The 16,692-nt window shown below is 45.5% G+C and overlaps 1 protein-coding gene across 3 annotated transcripts in view; it reads left to right on the plus strand.

Moving 5' to 3' along the window:
- The window catches only part of ADPRM (ADP-ribose/CDP-alcohol diphosphatase, manganese dependent), an 11,374-nt gene extending 3,971 nt beyond the window's left edge, over positions 1 to 7,403 (plus strand). For 2 of the 3 annotated variants that reach the window (XM_044983049.1, XM_044983048.1), the window contains exons 3-4: positions 4,657 to 4,773; positions 7,034 to 7,403. In XM_044983049.1, coding sequence (XP_044838984.1) covers positions 4,657 to 4,773; positions 7,034 to 7,326 — 410 coding nt within the window. In that variant the 3' untranslated portion in view covers positions 7,327 to 7,403. The remainder of the gene's footprint in view (positions 1 to 4,656; positions 4,774 to 7,033) is intronic. The other variant, XM_044983050.1, reaches the window with a different exon arrangement.
- The last annotated feature ends 9,289 nt before the right edge of the window (positions 7,404 to 16,692 follow it).

Raw genomic sequence — 16,692 nt, forward strand, 5'->3', positions numbered from 1 at the left:
GTGACTAAATGAAGACTCAGTACACCACTTCTGAAAGGTTGACGACCCCTGCTGTAGACCACTAACATTCTGGGACCGTTGCACTTTTCCCAAAGATCTAGGTCACTGATGTCAGCTCCAGCACCTCTAAGGAAATTCATCTTATTTGAAGTGGGCTCATCCACTTGGCCCTGGAACAGGGACATTTATCTGAAGTGCCAACTTAAACAGCATCTACATTACTCAGGGAGTTGAAAAATTCATACCCATGAACACTACTTTAGCCGACCTAACCTCTGGTATAGATATGGCTATGTTAATGGAAGAATTCTTCCATTGACCTAGTTACCACTGCTCAGAAAGGTGAATTACCTACAGCAATGGAAAAACCCCTTCTATCGCGGTAGGAAGCATCTACGCTGCAGCACTACAGCATCATAGGTGCAGCGCCTGTAGTGTAGACATGGCCAAGGGGTTTAGCGACGTGTTCCATAGACAACAGCTCTCCCACAGAGTGCAGTAATACTTGCCTATTTCCATATTCTCAAGACAACAATGTTGTATCAACCTTCAGCTTACCAGATTTGTAGATACGTTCACCCCCGCTGAGGTAATTCATCCCAGTCTGCCTCTGGACGCTGTCTTCGCAATTAGCTTCTCTGAAAAGAAGTCAGCTTCACAAGATTTACAACCTCAAGAACTGGGAAACTGAGGCACCATCTGCATCATCATTACATTTCTAAGGTATGCTAGTTGTGACAGTTCTTGAATGCAGTGCACACGTATCAACAGCATAATGCATCTCACGACTTTTGGCTCATGGGAGTGGACAAGCAACTGAACTACTTTTCAGCTACATGCCCTCAATGCTCTGAGATCCTGATGGGGTTTTTAGTTCATAATGAACCCAAATCCACACCTTTCAGCATTGTAAAGGTTTTGGAACTTCACAGCAGAGGCAAGGGCAGAAGTCTTCCTTCTGCTGAGTGCAGTTGAATGAGCAGGCTAACAGAATTCCATACAACACTGTATGGCTTGATCCAGCAAGGAATACAAGAGCCCAGCACATGCATATGTGGAAGAAACCACCCATCTGAGAGCTTTCTCCTTGGTCTGGGTCCATTAGCCATCCTTACGAAGGCACTCCTAACTGAGTATGTTAAGACATCATTACCTTTTTTTCTGTCAGGAAAACTTTGGGGCAAGAGTCCAATGTGACGTGCCATTGTACTCACCCCTGTGTTTAGGAGTCATTGCCTTTGGGTCACCAATACAGTTTCCAGAGCAAACTTTAACTGGGCAGTGTATGTTCAATGCCATCCGAATAAGCTATTTCATTCAAATCACTCTCCAAGGACTAGAATTTCTATGATGAATGATAGAGGCAGAACTTTTTATCAGTGACTATTTTGTTGCTTTTTTCACCTGGAGAACCATTGACCTAGATGTTGATTTGGAACTGACAGTTGTCCTTAGACTGTCTCATTTCTTTCTAGACAGGGAAATGTTTGAAGGTCATAGAGGTACTCTTTCAACTGATACTGCCTGACAATCCTGCAGCAAAAATTTTGGAACAAGCCTTGTGTGTTTTCAGTTTACAGACAGTTCCATACATTTACTGAGCTTTTATTGCCTCAGCCTGCAACCAGTCTCCTGGAGTGACCCCTTTAATGGGCCAGGCCCCAAGGACCAACAGTCCACAGGGGCAGGTCTATGCCCCCCTAGGATGGACCTTCAGCACCAGCTAACCCTTTTCTCTACATGGGTCCCTGCAGCAAATCCAACCAAGCCAGACTCCTGCGGGAGGCTTGTACTGTCCGCTTCAGGACACAGGGCTCTCAGTGAGTTTACAGTGATACAGGCAGTCATTTCAACACAATTTATTAGTCACCTGGCTACAGAATCTAAAAGTCCTCAGGTCAACGTAGAGAAATGAAAGTTAAAGCATAGTCCGTTCTGGTTACCCCAGAGCGCAGCCAAGCTGTCGTGAACCCCATGTTCAGGCTTTCTCTCCCCCTCTCAGGCCATGTCTGTACCACAAAATTATGTTAACCAAACTTACGTTGGCAGACAGTCACTGCAGTTATTAAATCGCTTATGTGTGTGCTCACTTGGCTTCTTGTGTCAGAGGTGTCAAGTATCCGAGGGGTAGCCGTGTTAGTCTGGATCTGTAAAAGCAACAAAGAATCCTGTGGCACCTTATAGACTAACAGACGTTTTGCAGCATGAGCTTTCGTGGGTGAATACCCACTTCTTCAGATGCCAACTTGTGTCAGAGGTGTGTGTTCTCACCAGGAGTGCTTGTATCGATTGTATTATCAGTGGGGGGGCATTTTGAGATGGGGCCTGAAAGCTAGTAACAGTTGACGTAAGCAATGCAGTGTCTACACTGACATTTTGTCAACCTAATTACATCGACCGTGACTACATTGCTCGGGGAGCTGATGTTATTAAATCGGCATAGAGAGGCATTTATATCAGCGAGAGTCACATTTACGTGAAGACGCTTCCATAGCTAGGCTGACACAAGACAGCTTACATCGATCTACCAGTGTAGTGTAGACCAAGCCTCAGTCTGACCTCTTTTATCAGTTCCCACATGAGATGGTCCAGACTTCTTCCAGAAAGTAACCATTTATTCCACATCTCTCCAGTCCTTTGTTCTCGAGCTGTGATCTTCGCTCAGATGAGCAGCTTCTCAGCTGAGAGGTGGGAAAATCCATCTCCCTCTGAGTCATTGGTTGCTAGGTGCCAGTATCCTGGAGATTGGGTTTTCCATTGTCTTCTTGGATTTTCCATTGATATGGGGTCTGCTTCAGCCAGTCCTTTTTAATGGCCCATTCAGGCTCAGACAGGTCGCAACACACAGACACACCCCTATGTTTCTTAACCTGCTCTGAGAGCAAACTTAGTCCTTTTCCCCCCTACTGGGTAATCATGCAAAATGTAGGGGAAACTGAGGCACATATAGGATTTATAAAAATATTTCAGAAAAGTCTCACTTTGTCACAGCGTAACTTTAGCTTTGAAAGCGAATATGGGATCACACTTAGCACTTCAGAGCCTACATGTCAGCTATGGAGTATGCTCTGACTTTGTAATGTTTCTTTCCTGATTGGGCTTTATTTTTCTTTGCTGTACCCTCCCATCGTTCTTACTGCTACTTGTAGTACATTTATCAGTTTACCATGAGACATCCTTGAGCTTTTTACTGTTCAAGAGTGGGAATCTTGTGTGTAATGCATCTTTAAAGATGGGCAAATTACTTCTGGAATTCTGCTTCTTTGAATATATCACACCAGATTCACCCTTACCTCCCCTAGGTTTGCAAGTCTGTTCTAAAAGGGTATGTTGCTGTCATTTCGGTCCAGAAGATGGCCATTATCTTTTGAAAAATTCACACACATGCTTTTGTTTAGTTTTCATTTTAGAGGAGCCCTCGCTTCTCTCTAGTAGAGGGTACTAGATGATATGGTTGCCAGGCGTACAGTTTTTGACTGGAACGCCCAGTCGAAAAGAGACCAGGCTGCTGACCGAGCCGTTAAAAGTCCAGTCAGCAGCGCAGCAGGGCTAAGGCGGGCTCCCCGCCTGCCGTGGTTCCGCACGGCTCCTGGAAACATCAGCATGTCCCCCTTGTCTCCTAGGTGTAGGGCAGACAGGAGGCTCCAGCGCTGCACCCGCCCCAAGCACCGGCTCCACAGCTTGCATTGGCTGGGAACTGCGGCCAATGGGAGTTGTGGGGGTGGCACCCGCAGATGGGGCAGCGTGCAGAGCCACCTCGCCGCACCTCTGCATAGGAGCCAAAGTGGGGACATGCCGCTGCTTCAGGGAGCTGCCTGAGCACCGCCTGGAGCCTGCACCCTTTGCCCCCTGCCCCAGCCCTGATCCCCCTCCTGCACCTCATTTCTGACCCCACACTGGAACCCACACCCCCAGCCCAGAGCCCGTACCTCCTCCCACACCCTGACCCCCTGCCTCAGCCCGGAGCCCCCTCCCATACTCTGAACCCCTCGGCTCCACCCCCCCCAGCCCAGAGCCGCCTCCTTCACCCCAAACCCCTCATTCCTGGCCCCATCCCAGAACCCGCACCCCTAGCTGGACCCCTCACCTCCTGCATCCCAAGCCACTGCCTCCGCCTGGAGCCCCCTTCTGCTGCCTGAATTCCTCATTTCTGGCCTCACCCCAGAGTCTGCACCCCCAGCCAGAGTCCTCACCCCCTCCCACACCTTAACCCCCTGAGCCAGCCCGGTGAAAATGAGAGTGAATGGGGGGGGGAGGAGTGGGGGCGGGGCCTTAGAGAAGGGGTGGGGCGAGTAGAAAGTTGGCAGCCCTTCTAGACGAAGCTGTGGCAGTTGGAATTCAACACAAGCAAGGGACTCATGTCCAACTGCCAGCTCAGAAAGCCACTCATGAAGTTCTGGACTGTGTTCTGCTAGGCTGCTGTGATGCAAGAGTGGGAATCCTGCATGCGTGGCATTGTCAAAGCAAAATTACTAGTAAATCACTTTCCCACATTTACTCATGAAGTCTATGAATTTTTGGAGGCACAAGATACATAAGAGCCTGTCAGGGGAAAGGACGCTGTTTATCCTAAGCACAGATGTACATAGAAAACCAAAGCAGGTAGGGAAGCAGCTATTTGATGTGTGTGTGCTTGACCTTCTTTCTTCATTACAGGACTTGCTGAACCACAGTTTGTAGAGTTCAATGGAGGATTTAGCAAAGCACAGCTGGATTGGTTCAATGAGGTTCTTACATTCTCTGACACTAATCAAGAGAAAGTCGTGGTTGTGAGTAAGTCAGCTTTTTTTAATATGTGAATGCATGTGAATTGAGACATCTGTGAAGGAATAAACCCCAGTGATAAACTGATAGGATGCTGCACGTACTCCAGTGGGGTACTCCAGTTTTTCCCACTCATAGGATTTCCTACCAATATCTTATATTTTAGAATCATTCAGGTTCCCCCTCACACATACATTTTTTCCACAACAGGAGGAGGAGACTGTAGTAGACAGAAGCAAAAAAGGGGGTTGCAGATTTGAAGGGGTCCTAGGTGGGGGGCATTAGGCTGCTGCAAGGTATTGGAAGTTGCTGTGTTAAGGGAGCAGTGGTGCTGGCATTTGGGGGAAGGAACTATTAGAGACTTGGGCAAAGGAAAGATTTTGCATTGGAGGGTGTCTAGATCCTGGAACTGCTTGATCCAAGTGGCAGGGATTTTGTTCTTGGAGCCAAGTGCCCTGGGCAGTGAAAGGCATTGTGCACCAAAAACATCTGAGCTGCTGTGGGCCATGGAACAGCAGTAGCCACAGTGGGAGCTCTCTTCCTCTCCTCTCCCTGGGCTTTAGTTGACACCTCCACATAGCCATGCAGCTGGGCTGTATGCCAAGGCAGCTGCCCAGCCAGAGCCAGGGCATGGCAACTGAGCTGGCTGCCTGGCAAAAACAGGTACGCCCACTGAGGACGCTTCATAACTGGAGCAAGGGCATTCCCCACCCTGAAGCTAGTAACCATTTTACATCTGGTAAAGAGTGATGAGAACGTTTTACACTACATGAGCTTTGTGACTAGAAGTTGTCATAACTATAAAGGGAAGGGAACAGCCCTCCTGTGTACAATACTATAAAATCCCTCCTGGCCAGAGACACCAACATCCTTTTACCTGTAAAGGTTAAGAAGCTCAGGTAACCTGACCGACACCTGACCCAAAGGACCAGTAAGGAGACAAGATACTTTCAAATCTTGGTGGAGGGAAGGCTTTTGTTTGTGCTCTTTGTTTTGGGGGTTGTTCACTCTTGGGACTAAGAGGGACCAGACATCAATCCAGGCTCTCCAAATCTTTCTGAACAAGTCTCTCATATTTCAAACTTGCAAGTAACAGCCAGGCAAGGTGTGTTAGTTTTATCTTTGTTTTCTCAACTTGTAAATGTTCCTTTTGCTAGAGGGTTTACCTCTGTTTTGCTGTAACTTTAAAACTAAGGGAAGAGGGGGTTCCTGTGGGCTCTTTGAATCTGATTACCTTGTAAAGTTATTTTCCATCCTGATTTTACAGAGATGATTTTTACCTTTTCTTTAATTAAAATTCTTCTTTTAAGAACCTGATTGATTTTTCCTTGTTTTAAGATCCAAGGGTTTTGGATCTGTGTTCACCAGGACTAATTGGTGAGGGTATACTCTCAAGCCTTTCCTTTCACCCTGGAAAAGGGGTGTAAGGACTTGGGGAGGGGGATTAGTCTCAAATCTTCCCAGGAAAGGGGGGGGATTAGAGACTTGGGAAATCTTTGGGGAAAAGCAGAGTTGCAAGTGGTTCTCCCCTAAGATTTGGAACACATTTGGTGGTGGCAGCTTACTGTAAACCTAAGCTGATAAATAAGCTTAGGGGGCTTTCATGCGGGTCCCCACATCTGTACTCTAGAGTTCAGAGTGGGGAGGAAATGACAGAAGTGTAAATCAGACTGTTTTTCCAGCAGTGAGTGCTTTAGGCACCTCTAGAGGCTGGCATTATGATGTTCAGGCTATGGCTACACTGCATCATTTACAGCAGTGAAGAGGCTCTGTGGCTTAATAACTCCTGCCTCCGAGAGGTGGTCGCTGTGTTGGCGTGAGAAGCTCTCCCACCGACATAGTGCTGTCTACACTGGTGCTTAGGTCGGTATAATTTACGTCGCTCAGAGGTGTGGATTATTCACAACCCTCAGCAATGTAAATTATACTGAAGTAATTTGTAGTGTAGACATAGCCTCAGTGCACGGTTTTAGATTTGATGACCCAAGGCAGTGGTCTTGTGAGCATAACTCAGCTGGGATTCAGTACCTAGATACTTTAGAAATACTTGAGAGATGGAGAGTGTTCTCATTATTCCATATGACCAGACAACCTGTGTGCAAAACCCCAAACTTAAAGAAAAGTTCTAGGGGTTTCACTGCACCCCAAGCCCCTAAGATTCCAGCATCTATAAGCAATTTCCAGATGGGGAGATGGTATAAAACACTCTTAACTGTGGTTGTCACCAGTGATGTCTCTTACCATTACTCTTGTTTTTTTCCAACTGCAGGTCACATTCCGGTTCATCCAGGTTCTACAGAGAGTGTTTGTCTTGCTTGGAATTATAAAGATGCCCTTTCTGTCATCCATTCTCATCAGTGTGTGGTGTGCTTTCTCGCAGGGCACCTCCATGATGGCGGTTATTATTTAGATTCTCACGGAGTCCACCATCTTACTTTGGAAGGGATTGTTGAAACTCCGCCAGAGAGCCATGCCTTTGGAACGATACACGTCTATGATGATAAACTGGTATTAAAGGGAAGAGGTAGAATTCCAGACAAAGTAATGTATTACACAGGATAGTTGTAAATACAATTGTGCATGATCCAGACAGTGCTCCAGAAATTAGTTAGTTTAATAAATAACAGCTGACCATTGCAGCCATGGTGTTTCTGTTGATAGAAAGTCTGCACGATGATGCTTACAGCTTCAAGCCTGATTAATAGAGCCTCAGTGCTGCCCATCTTCTCCTCTCAGAGCTGATATCTTAGATGCTTTACTTCTTCAACAAGCAAGAAACAAGGTCTAGCTCCCTGCTGCAGGGCAGAGGATGGCTAGCCAACAACTCAACACAATCTGAAATAAATGCAACTTGATTTGGACAACTTCTGCGTGAAACAGTTAAAAGTAAACAATTTGTTATTTATTGTGGCACAAAAGGCACAAGCAACATTAAAAGGTATGTGGTAACACTAGCAAGGAGTTATTAGTGCATCTTGTTGTCAGAGTTGTACTGGTGTGGTGCTCTGCTTTCTCCTTGTGGATATCACTCGGCTGCGTGCGTGAGTTCCCTCTGTGTGCTGCCCCAGCTCTGCGCAGATAGCTGACACAGCAGACCCGACGAGAACCCCCCAATAACCACAGAGTCCAGTAAGATGCAAAGCCACGTCGGCTAGGTTTATTGCGACCTCGGACACAATTGCAGTTCCCTGTAGGTTTCTTAGCCTAACTCAGGGCATGCTACGAGAAAGTGCCTCTTGGCAATGGACCCGGCTCAGTGGCAGGACTTTCCACTCCCCCTTCGGCCAGACAAAGGCACCTCCCCAGGAATGCATTCTTATACACAGATACAAACAAGTTACACATCACACCTGACGTATTGAGGTGCAACCTTTCTACGTAGCAAGGTACAACCCCTCTATGTAGCAAGGTGCTGCCTCTCACCTTGTACATGTTGGTTCGATCAAAACAACTCTATCCATCATATTACCCTTTTGCCCCTGTCATTGGGATGGGCCAGCCTGTTCTTTGTTATCTGTGTGGAATGTGCAAGTATGTGAATGTTCTGATATCTAGTGTTCAGTACCTTTTAGGTACGTATCTTCTTGCAGCATCAGCCCTTTCCTTGCCAGCTTCTGTGAGCAGGGCCTGCCTCTGGCTCACAGCTTAACTTTGCTTTGTTAGCAAAGTCTTGACCATTACTTTAGTTCAGGCCTTAGGCCTCATACCAGGCCTCTGATACCAAGGTTTATATCCTAGGGCCTCCTCTTACTACACATCTCTATTAGTCACACTGTGTTATGAAATGGAAATCTTACCCCGATCAGGTGTGATTCAGCTTCTTTTCAAACACTAACATTGATATTCTTCAGCCTGCCAGTAGTTTGCTTCCTGAAATCAGCAGAAGTTATAGATACTTTGCACCTCTAAAAACCAGATTCCTTTGAATGTTTCTGTTTTGTCTAGGGAGATTTTATAGATGAAATGGTCAGGGAGATTATCCCTGTATTGACTGGATATATGTCACCTCCGGAGAGGATGCAGAAATAAAATGTCTAGATGCCATTAATGACGACTTCTTGGGTCTGCTAGTCCTGTAACCCACAAGGGGAGAGGCAAGTCTTGATTAAGTCCTAAGTGGAGCACAGAGTCTATATATATATAAACTGAACCGCTGAGTAATAGTGGCCATAATGTAATTAAATATAACATCCTTGTACAGGGAAAATACAAAAGAAACCCACCACAGTAGCATCTAACTTCAAAAAGAGGAACTACACAGAAATGAGAGAGCCAGGTAAACAGAAATTAAAAGGAATAGTCACAGCAGTGAAATGCCTGCAAGACACCTTGACACTATTTAAACTAACTATAATAGAGGCTCAAACTAAATGTATAGCCCCAAATAAAAAAATAAAACAGTAAGATATGCCACCATGGCTCAACAGCACCGTAAAAGAGGCAGTTACAGGCAATAAGACATCCTTGAAAAATTGGAAGTGAAATCCTACTGAGGAAAATAGAAAGGAGCATAAACTCTGGCAAGTCTAGTGTAAGTGTGACTAGGCACCCCAACAAAGAATTTGAAGACCTGCTAGCAAAGGCAGTACATCAGATGCAGGAAGCCTTCCAAACAATCAGTGGGGCCACTGGACAATCAAGGTCCTAAAGGAGCACTCGAGAAGGCCATTAAGAATCTAAATTAATTCTTTGTATCTGTCTTCACTGCAGAGGAAGTGAGGGAGATTCCCACATGAGCCATTCTTTTTAGGTGACAAATCCCACACTGAGGTGTCAGTAGGGAAGGTTTTGGAACAAATTAAATTAAACCGTAATAAATTACCAGGGTCATGATATTCACCCAAGAGTTCTGAAGGAACTCAAATATGAAACTGCAGAACAGCTACAGTGCAGGTAGTTTTTGAATGGGGTGAAACCTGGGAGTATGCAAGACAAATCAGACTTCTGAAAGGGGTACAGTAGTCTGGAAAGGTGGAGAGCTGCTGGTTTAAATTACAGTTGTGTCCGAAAGTCCTAATCAGGGTTTGGACAGCCTATTGTTAGATTATCACAGTGTTGGTGGATTGTCTTGGAAATGTGTTAATTAAAATATCAGAGAACCAATATCTGCTATGAACACAGTTTTATTGAATAATTCTGTAGTTAGGAGGGTTTGCGTATCATTCATATGCTTAATTATTTTAAAAAATAAATTCATATAGTCCATGAGCATATTTTCAAAAAGTCAGTACAATAAGCTAAATATATTGGAGTGGAGGACTTTCAAAATAAAAATCAAAGTTATGCTTGTACTTTGAAGCTGTTCATCCCACCATCCCATTAGGCAGGTGGTGTTTAGCATGATGATGGCACTTTCTTCTAGAAGGCTTTTTGCTTGAAGTCCTCTGATATGAACAGAGCATGTGAGAAGTAAAGTAGGATGGTATTTTAAACCAGTGGTTGTGGTAGATCAAGACTAATGGAGAGCTTAAATTACTTTTGATAGCTGGTATGGGTGAAAATATTAAGTTAATGTTTTGTTTAGTTTGAGTTAAAACCTGATTAAAAATAAGTAGTGGTCAAAAGCACCCTTTTTCTTTTGTTATAAAGGCCACTATTAAGAGTACTGCTTGATGCTGATAAGTAAAGTAAGCTATTACTTTGGTTTATTTTGTCTGTGATGCAGAATGCTTCTAGCAATTGACTTCTCTGGTGCATTGTATCTTTATTCTGTCCCCATCCACACTGTCTAAATTTGATGCAAGATCACATGTATCCCATGCCTTCACAGCCTGCTTCTGTGCCATCTATTTCCATCCATACCAATTATAAAAATTGTTGAACAAGAGAATCTTTCACCATATGCTTATGACTGTGCTTTCTTCATATACTACTTTCACTCTCGTGCTATCACTGATCAGAAACTGATGAAGGGTCATGCAGTTCTCATGAGTTTTTTTACTTTGCTTCTATCTGCTGTGTTGTGAAAGTCAGATGTATAGGAATAGTACAGTGCTATTATCTGCAGTGGTGGAGGGAAACTGAAGGTGGAAAGAAGAGGGTGAAGATTATTGGATGAATAGGTGGGAGAAGACAAAACTAAAGAAGGGGATGACCAGTGGTCTAGCACAGTATTTCCCAAATGGTAGGTCTTGACCCACCATTGGGTCACGGGAAGATTCTAGATGGATTGCCACGTCCAGGGCTGGATTTACCCATCACTGGGCCCTGGCCTGGGCAAACATATGCTATTCCTGGCCCACTGTGGGTGGGAGGTATGGGGGAGAGGGAGGACTGGAGAGCAAGCCACCCTGCAGCAACAGCTTCTGTTCTACAGGACTAAGCCTGGCTCCCTGCTCTGGTGATGTGACCAGGGGCATAGCATCACTTAAATTTGGCCTGGCCACCCTTGATTGATGCTGTGACCCCATGCTCCATATCGCAGTGCCACTCAAATTTGGCCCAACTGGCAGAGGGGGAGCCTCCCATAACACCTGGAGTGGGAAGCCAGTCCCCCAGGACAGGAGCTGCTACAGTGAGGTGAATGAGGAGCGGGGTCACTTTCCAACCCCTTCCTCTCAAGCCTTCCCTCTGCATTGTGCCTGGATTAGGGTTGCAGGGCTGGGACAGAGAGGACATATATGTAATGGTGGGTCATAAAAAAAAGAAGACAAAATGGAATTGGTGGGTTGACTTAATAAAAAGTTTGGCAACTACTAGTCTAGCAGTAATATATCTGGTTCTTGCTGAAGGACAACCTAAAAAGGTGTAATATTGACACTTGGGAGACACTTGCCCAGGATCGCTTAAAATGGAGTGAAGTCCTAGATGGTGGTCCCCTGCATTTTGAACTTGCTCACCGACAAGCTGAAGAGGACAAGAGGTGCAGGAGGAAGGAGAGACTGGTTTCCAGTCATGGTCAACAACCTCCTGCTGAGCCTGAAAACATCTGCCCTCATTGTAATGGAACTTGTGGTTCAAGGATTGGCCTTATTAGCCACCTCAGGACCCATAACTCCCATGGAAGATGATCATACTCGGTAAAGAGTGATTGCCCGTCATCATCTGGTCCTTTTCTCTCTCGACCAGCTGTGGATGGAATACTCCTGTGGGAATGGGGGCTATGTCTTGTCTCCCCCTCTAGTGACCTCCACCTTGCCCAGACTAAAGTAGGACACAGTAATAGTTTTAACCTAGCTTTAAAAAAAAAAATCTAAAGTTTTGACACTTTGCCGAAATCCCAGCATGTATCATTCTTTGGTGACATATGGAGAGACTATCTTCAGCAAACCATACAGCACCAGTAAGAAGTCAGAGCCTAGTCTTTTCCCCACTCCCCTTCTTTTAGAGAAAAAAAAAAGCCATGTATGTGTTATGTGCCACTTAGAGCCTAATTAATAGATTTAGCTTTTTTTTTTAGTTTAGCATAAATTTAATTTTACATGGACTGTAAAGATAACACTTAAAATTCTGACACATTCTGTTGGCATATCATATGTTGGCATATGTTAAGGGCTGTTATAAAGGTGAGGTTATAAATTGTTCTCCTGAATCTGATTAATCTGCAGCAAGGGAGATCTAGGTAAGATATTTGGGGGGAAACGTTCTAACTATAAGGATAGTTAAGCAGTGGAATAGATTTCCAAGGGAGGCTGTGAAATCCTCATCATTAGAGGCTTTTAAGAACAGGTTAGATAAACATCTGTCAAAATGGTCTTGGTAGACTTGGTCCTGCCTCAGTGCAGGGGGTTGGACTAGATCTCTCAGGGTCCCGTCAAGCCCTACCTTTCTATAATTCTGTAAGTGTGGTAATGTAACCTATCGCTTCAATTACCCTCGCTACCACATAACTGGAGGAAAGTTAATGAATTGTCAATTTTTAAGAAATGCTTCAGAGGTGATCCTGGCAATTACAGGCTGGTAGACCTAACTTCAATGCCAGGCAAATTCATTGAAATTATAGTAAAGAACAGAATTATCAGACACAAGTGAACAAACTCTATTAGAGAAGAGTCAATATGAGTTTTTGTAAAGGGAAATTGTGCCTCACCAATCTATTAGCATTATTTGAGTGTATAAAGAGCATAAGGAAAGGGTAATGCAGTTCATGTAGTATACTTGTACTTTCAGAAAGCCTTTGACAAGGTCTGTAGTAAGGCAGAGTGGCCTCCCTCTAGTACAGAGGGAGGTAATTCCCCCTGGTGGGTACAGCTAATCCCACCTCGCTCACAGGAAATGCAGGGGCACGGCAGGAAGTATAAGAGCAGGGTCCTGTAGCTCAGTTGGGGCTGGACCAGAGAAGGATGCAGACGTCCCTCCCAGGGAGTTGAACCCTCAGTTGAGCCTGTGACCGGCAGCAGAGAGAAAAGTCAAACCACTGCCCCAGGAGGAAGGGCTGCCTGACCACAAGTCTGAGAGCCAGGTCAAAGTGGTGATAGAGCAGCGCCAGCAGGAAGTAGCCCAGGGAAACAAGAAATTGGTCTGGTTGTACTGCTGAGACGTGAGGCAACAGTCGCATGTCTCATCAGATGTTCGGCTGCGTGCGTGTGCTCTCTGTGTGCTGCACTGACTCTGGCCAGATAGCCCGTACAGTAGGCTCCGATCAAACTACCCAATAAGACCACAAGACTTGGTTTAACAGCGAAGGCGCTTGGCCAGGTTTATTACCGACAAAGCACGGTGCTAATGCCCCTGCTCAATGGTTACAGGTACACTAACACGTATGCCCATGACAATGGATGCAGCTGTCAGCGAAGGGACTTTCCACTGCCCCCTGAGCTGGACAAAGACGCTCCCTCTCAGATACATCTTTATATACTGATACAAACAAGTTATGTATCACCCTTGACGTCTGATGTATTAGGGTGCCACCCATTGCCTTGTACCTGTAGGTTTGATCAAAACAGCTCTATTCTTCATGCTGTCATCCTAACCTTATCCTTAAGATGGGTCGGCATGTCCCTGTTATCTGTGGGGAATGTTTATCAGGGTGTTCTGGTACCACCCTTCCAGAACCTGCTTGTGTGAGTGTTTTGTGCCTAGCACCTCTTAGGAATATGTGTTTTTAAAATATCAGCCCTATGCTTGCTAAATTCTCTGAGCAGGGCCTTCATCTTGCTCCCAACTTAACTTTGCTTTAGATCAGCAAGATTTTGACTACTTTAGCGCAGGCCTCATACCAGGCCTCTGATACATGGGATTATGTTTCAGGCCCTGTTCCTACTACAGCATGTTTCCCCACTGACCCCATGGTAGGATTACCCATCACTTCTAGAGCCGTGGGCAGGGACTCAGTGGAGCAGGATGGACCTGTGTCCCCCTACCCTGGCCCTGTATGTGGGGCTGGGTGCATGCTAACCTTTTGGCCAGAAGGCCGAAAATGCTGCCTGTTTGTTTGCTCAGCCCTCACTTTAGCAGGCCTGAGATATAGACTACCTGTTAACATGCTGAACCTGCCCCCAGCAGGTTGAACTGTCAATTGCATGACTGCAAGCCAGGCTGCCAACCACTTCAACTGATAGGTGTACTGATCCCCCAATGCTGCCACAGGGGGTGCCCTAACAGAAAGCTTACAAGGTCCCACACCAAAGGCTTTTAAGCAAAGTAAGCAGTTATGGGATAAGAGGGAAGGTCCTCTCATGGATCAGTAACTGGTTTAAAAGATAGGAATCAACAGGTAGGAATAGATGGTCAGTTTTCACAATGGAGGGAGGTAAATAGTGGGGTCCCCTGCAATTTTGGGACCTGTTCTGTTCAATATATTCATCAATGATCTGGAAAAGGGAGGTAAACAGTGAGGTAGGAAAGTTTGCAGATAATACTAAATTACTTAAAACAGTTACTACTGGGGAAGAGGAAAATGGGTCAGATTCTCATCAGATTCTTCTGGTGTAAAATGAATAAATCTGGATCTTGTTGCATTTACTCCAGATTTACACCGGTGTATGCAAGATCAGAAGTTGGTCAATAAGCACGTTTACAAGTCTTAAAATTCTGAGCTAAGCCAGTAGTTCTTACACTGAGTATGTCTATACTGCACTTAAAAACCCATGTCTGACCTGTCAGCTGACACAGGCCTATGGGCTGTTTAACTGTGGTGTAGATGTTCAGGTTCGGGCTGGAGCCTGATCCCTAGAACCTTCTCCCTCCCAAGGTCCTGGAGCCCAGGCTTCAGCCCACACCCAACTGTCTACACTGCAATTAAACAGCAAGAGCTCAAGTCAGCTGACATAGGCCAGCTGCAGGTATCTAACTGCAGCATAGATATACCCACTGAGCTATGCAGAGCTCCTTTCTCAGTGAAGACGTGACAATTAGGGGATTGTGTCTATGTACAATTTATGAATTCCCATTTGATAATCTATATGGAGAGTTTATAATATCAATCTATAAATGCCATTTTGATTGTGAGGCTACTCTGCCTTCTCTGCTGACCTTTTACCTCCATCTTGGACTGAAATTCCAAGGCGGAGTGACACAGACTAACAATGGAGGGTCATTAAACCTTGACTCTTCTCTATGCACATGGAAGCACCATTGAAGGGATATCACAGTTGTCTGAGCTGAATGGATCACTAAAAAGAACCGGCCAAGGCCAACTCCATGTCAGTGGAAAATCTGAGCAGCCCAGGCCAAACCCAATCCCCAGCACATTGACACCTAGCAACCAACAACCCAGAGGGTAACAGGGAAACTGAGCAAAGACCCCAGCTCAAGATCAAAGGACTGAGTAAAGACCCCAGCTCAAGAGGCGGAGGGATAAAGCATTGGTTTCTGGAAGAAGGGATAGACACCTGGGAACTAAGAAGGTGAGAGAAAGTGCATGAGAGCTTGAACATGGGTTCACAACAGCTTGGCGGAGCTCAGGGGTAATTAGCATGGACTATGCTTTAACCTGTATTTCTCTGTGCTGACTTAAGGATTTTCAGATTCTGTTGCCGGGTGACTAATAAATAGTACCTTGTTTTGCAAAGGCTGCCTGTGTTGCTGTAATATTCACTGAGAGCCCTGCACCACGAAAGGGACAATACAAGTCTCCCACATGAGTCTGGCTGGGCTGTATTTGCTGCATGCAAGGAGCCATGGAGAGACAGGGATTGCTGGTGCCAACAGCCCAGTCTTGGAACCCACAAAGCCTGTGGCCTGCATGCACCCTTGGGGCCCAGCCCACTAAAGGAGTCACTCCCAGGAGACCTGTTACAGGCTGGGACACAGACCAGACCCTGTGACTCCATGATGACAAGGGCATAGACGTGTTGTTTTTGTCTAAATCTGTACATTTCTTGGGGTATGTAAAGAGTAATTGTGTTAAACCTTTGCAAAGCTTGTGTGTTATGCGCATCAATGATCACATAGCCCTGGAAAGATACACAGTAAACCAGACTGCCCGTAAACACTGGGAAAAGGTTTGCTGAGGTTATCACTGTGTCTTGTGGGGTCAGAACCAGCCAGGATGTGGGGCTGGGTCAGTTAGACCACCAGCTCCACTTCTCTAAAGGGGCAATGGGTAGAGTCTGGGCCCAATAAGCCTGCCCGAGGGGCCAAAGACTCACACAAACCTTGCTGGATCCTTCCCAGACTAAGGGAATCTTAAGAGCACATGGTTCCCTGTTAGGACGGAAACAGCAGCCTAGTGAGCATCCAGCAGGGGGAGCTGTATCAGAGCTGGGACAAAATGTCAGTCTTCAGCCAGGTTTCAGAGTAGCAGCCGTGTTAGTCTGTATCCGAAAAAAAACCAGGAGTACCTGTGGCACCTTAAAGACTAACAAATTTATTTTAGCATGAGCTTTCGTGAGCTAAAGCTCACTTCTTCGGATGCATAGAATGGAACACACAGACAGGAGATATTTATACATACAGAGAACATGAAAAGGTGGAAGTATGCAATTGATTAGACTCTGTCTGTTGGTATGCATACTTCCACCTTTTCATGTTCTCTGTATGTATAAA

The sequence above is a fragment of the Mauremys mutica genome, chromosome 12 (genome assembly GCF_020497125.1).
Source record: "Mauremys mutica isolate MM-2020 ecotype Southern chromosome 12, ASM2049712v1, whole genome shotgun sequence".
In the NCBI taxonomy this organism is placed as follows: Eukaryota; Metazoa; Chordata; order Testudines; family Geoemydidae; genus Mauremys; species Mauremys mutica.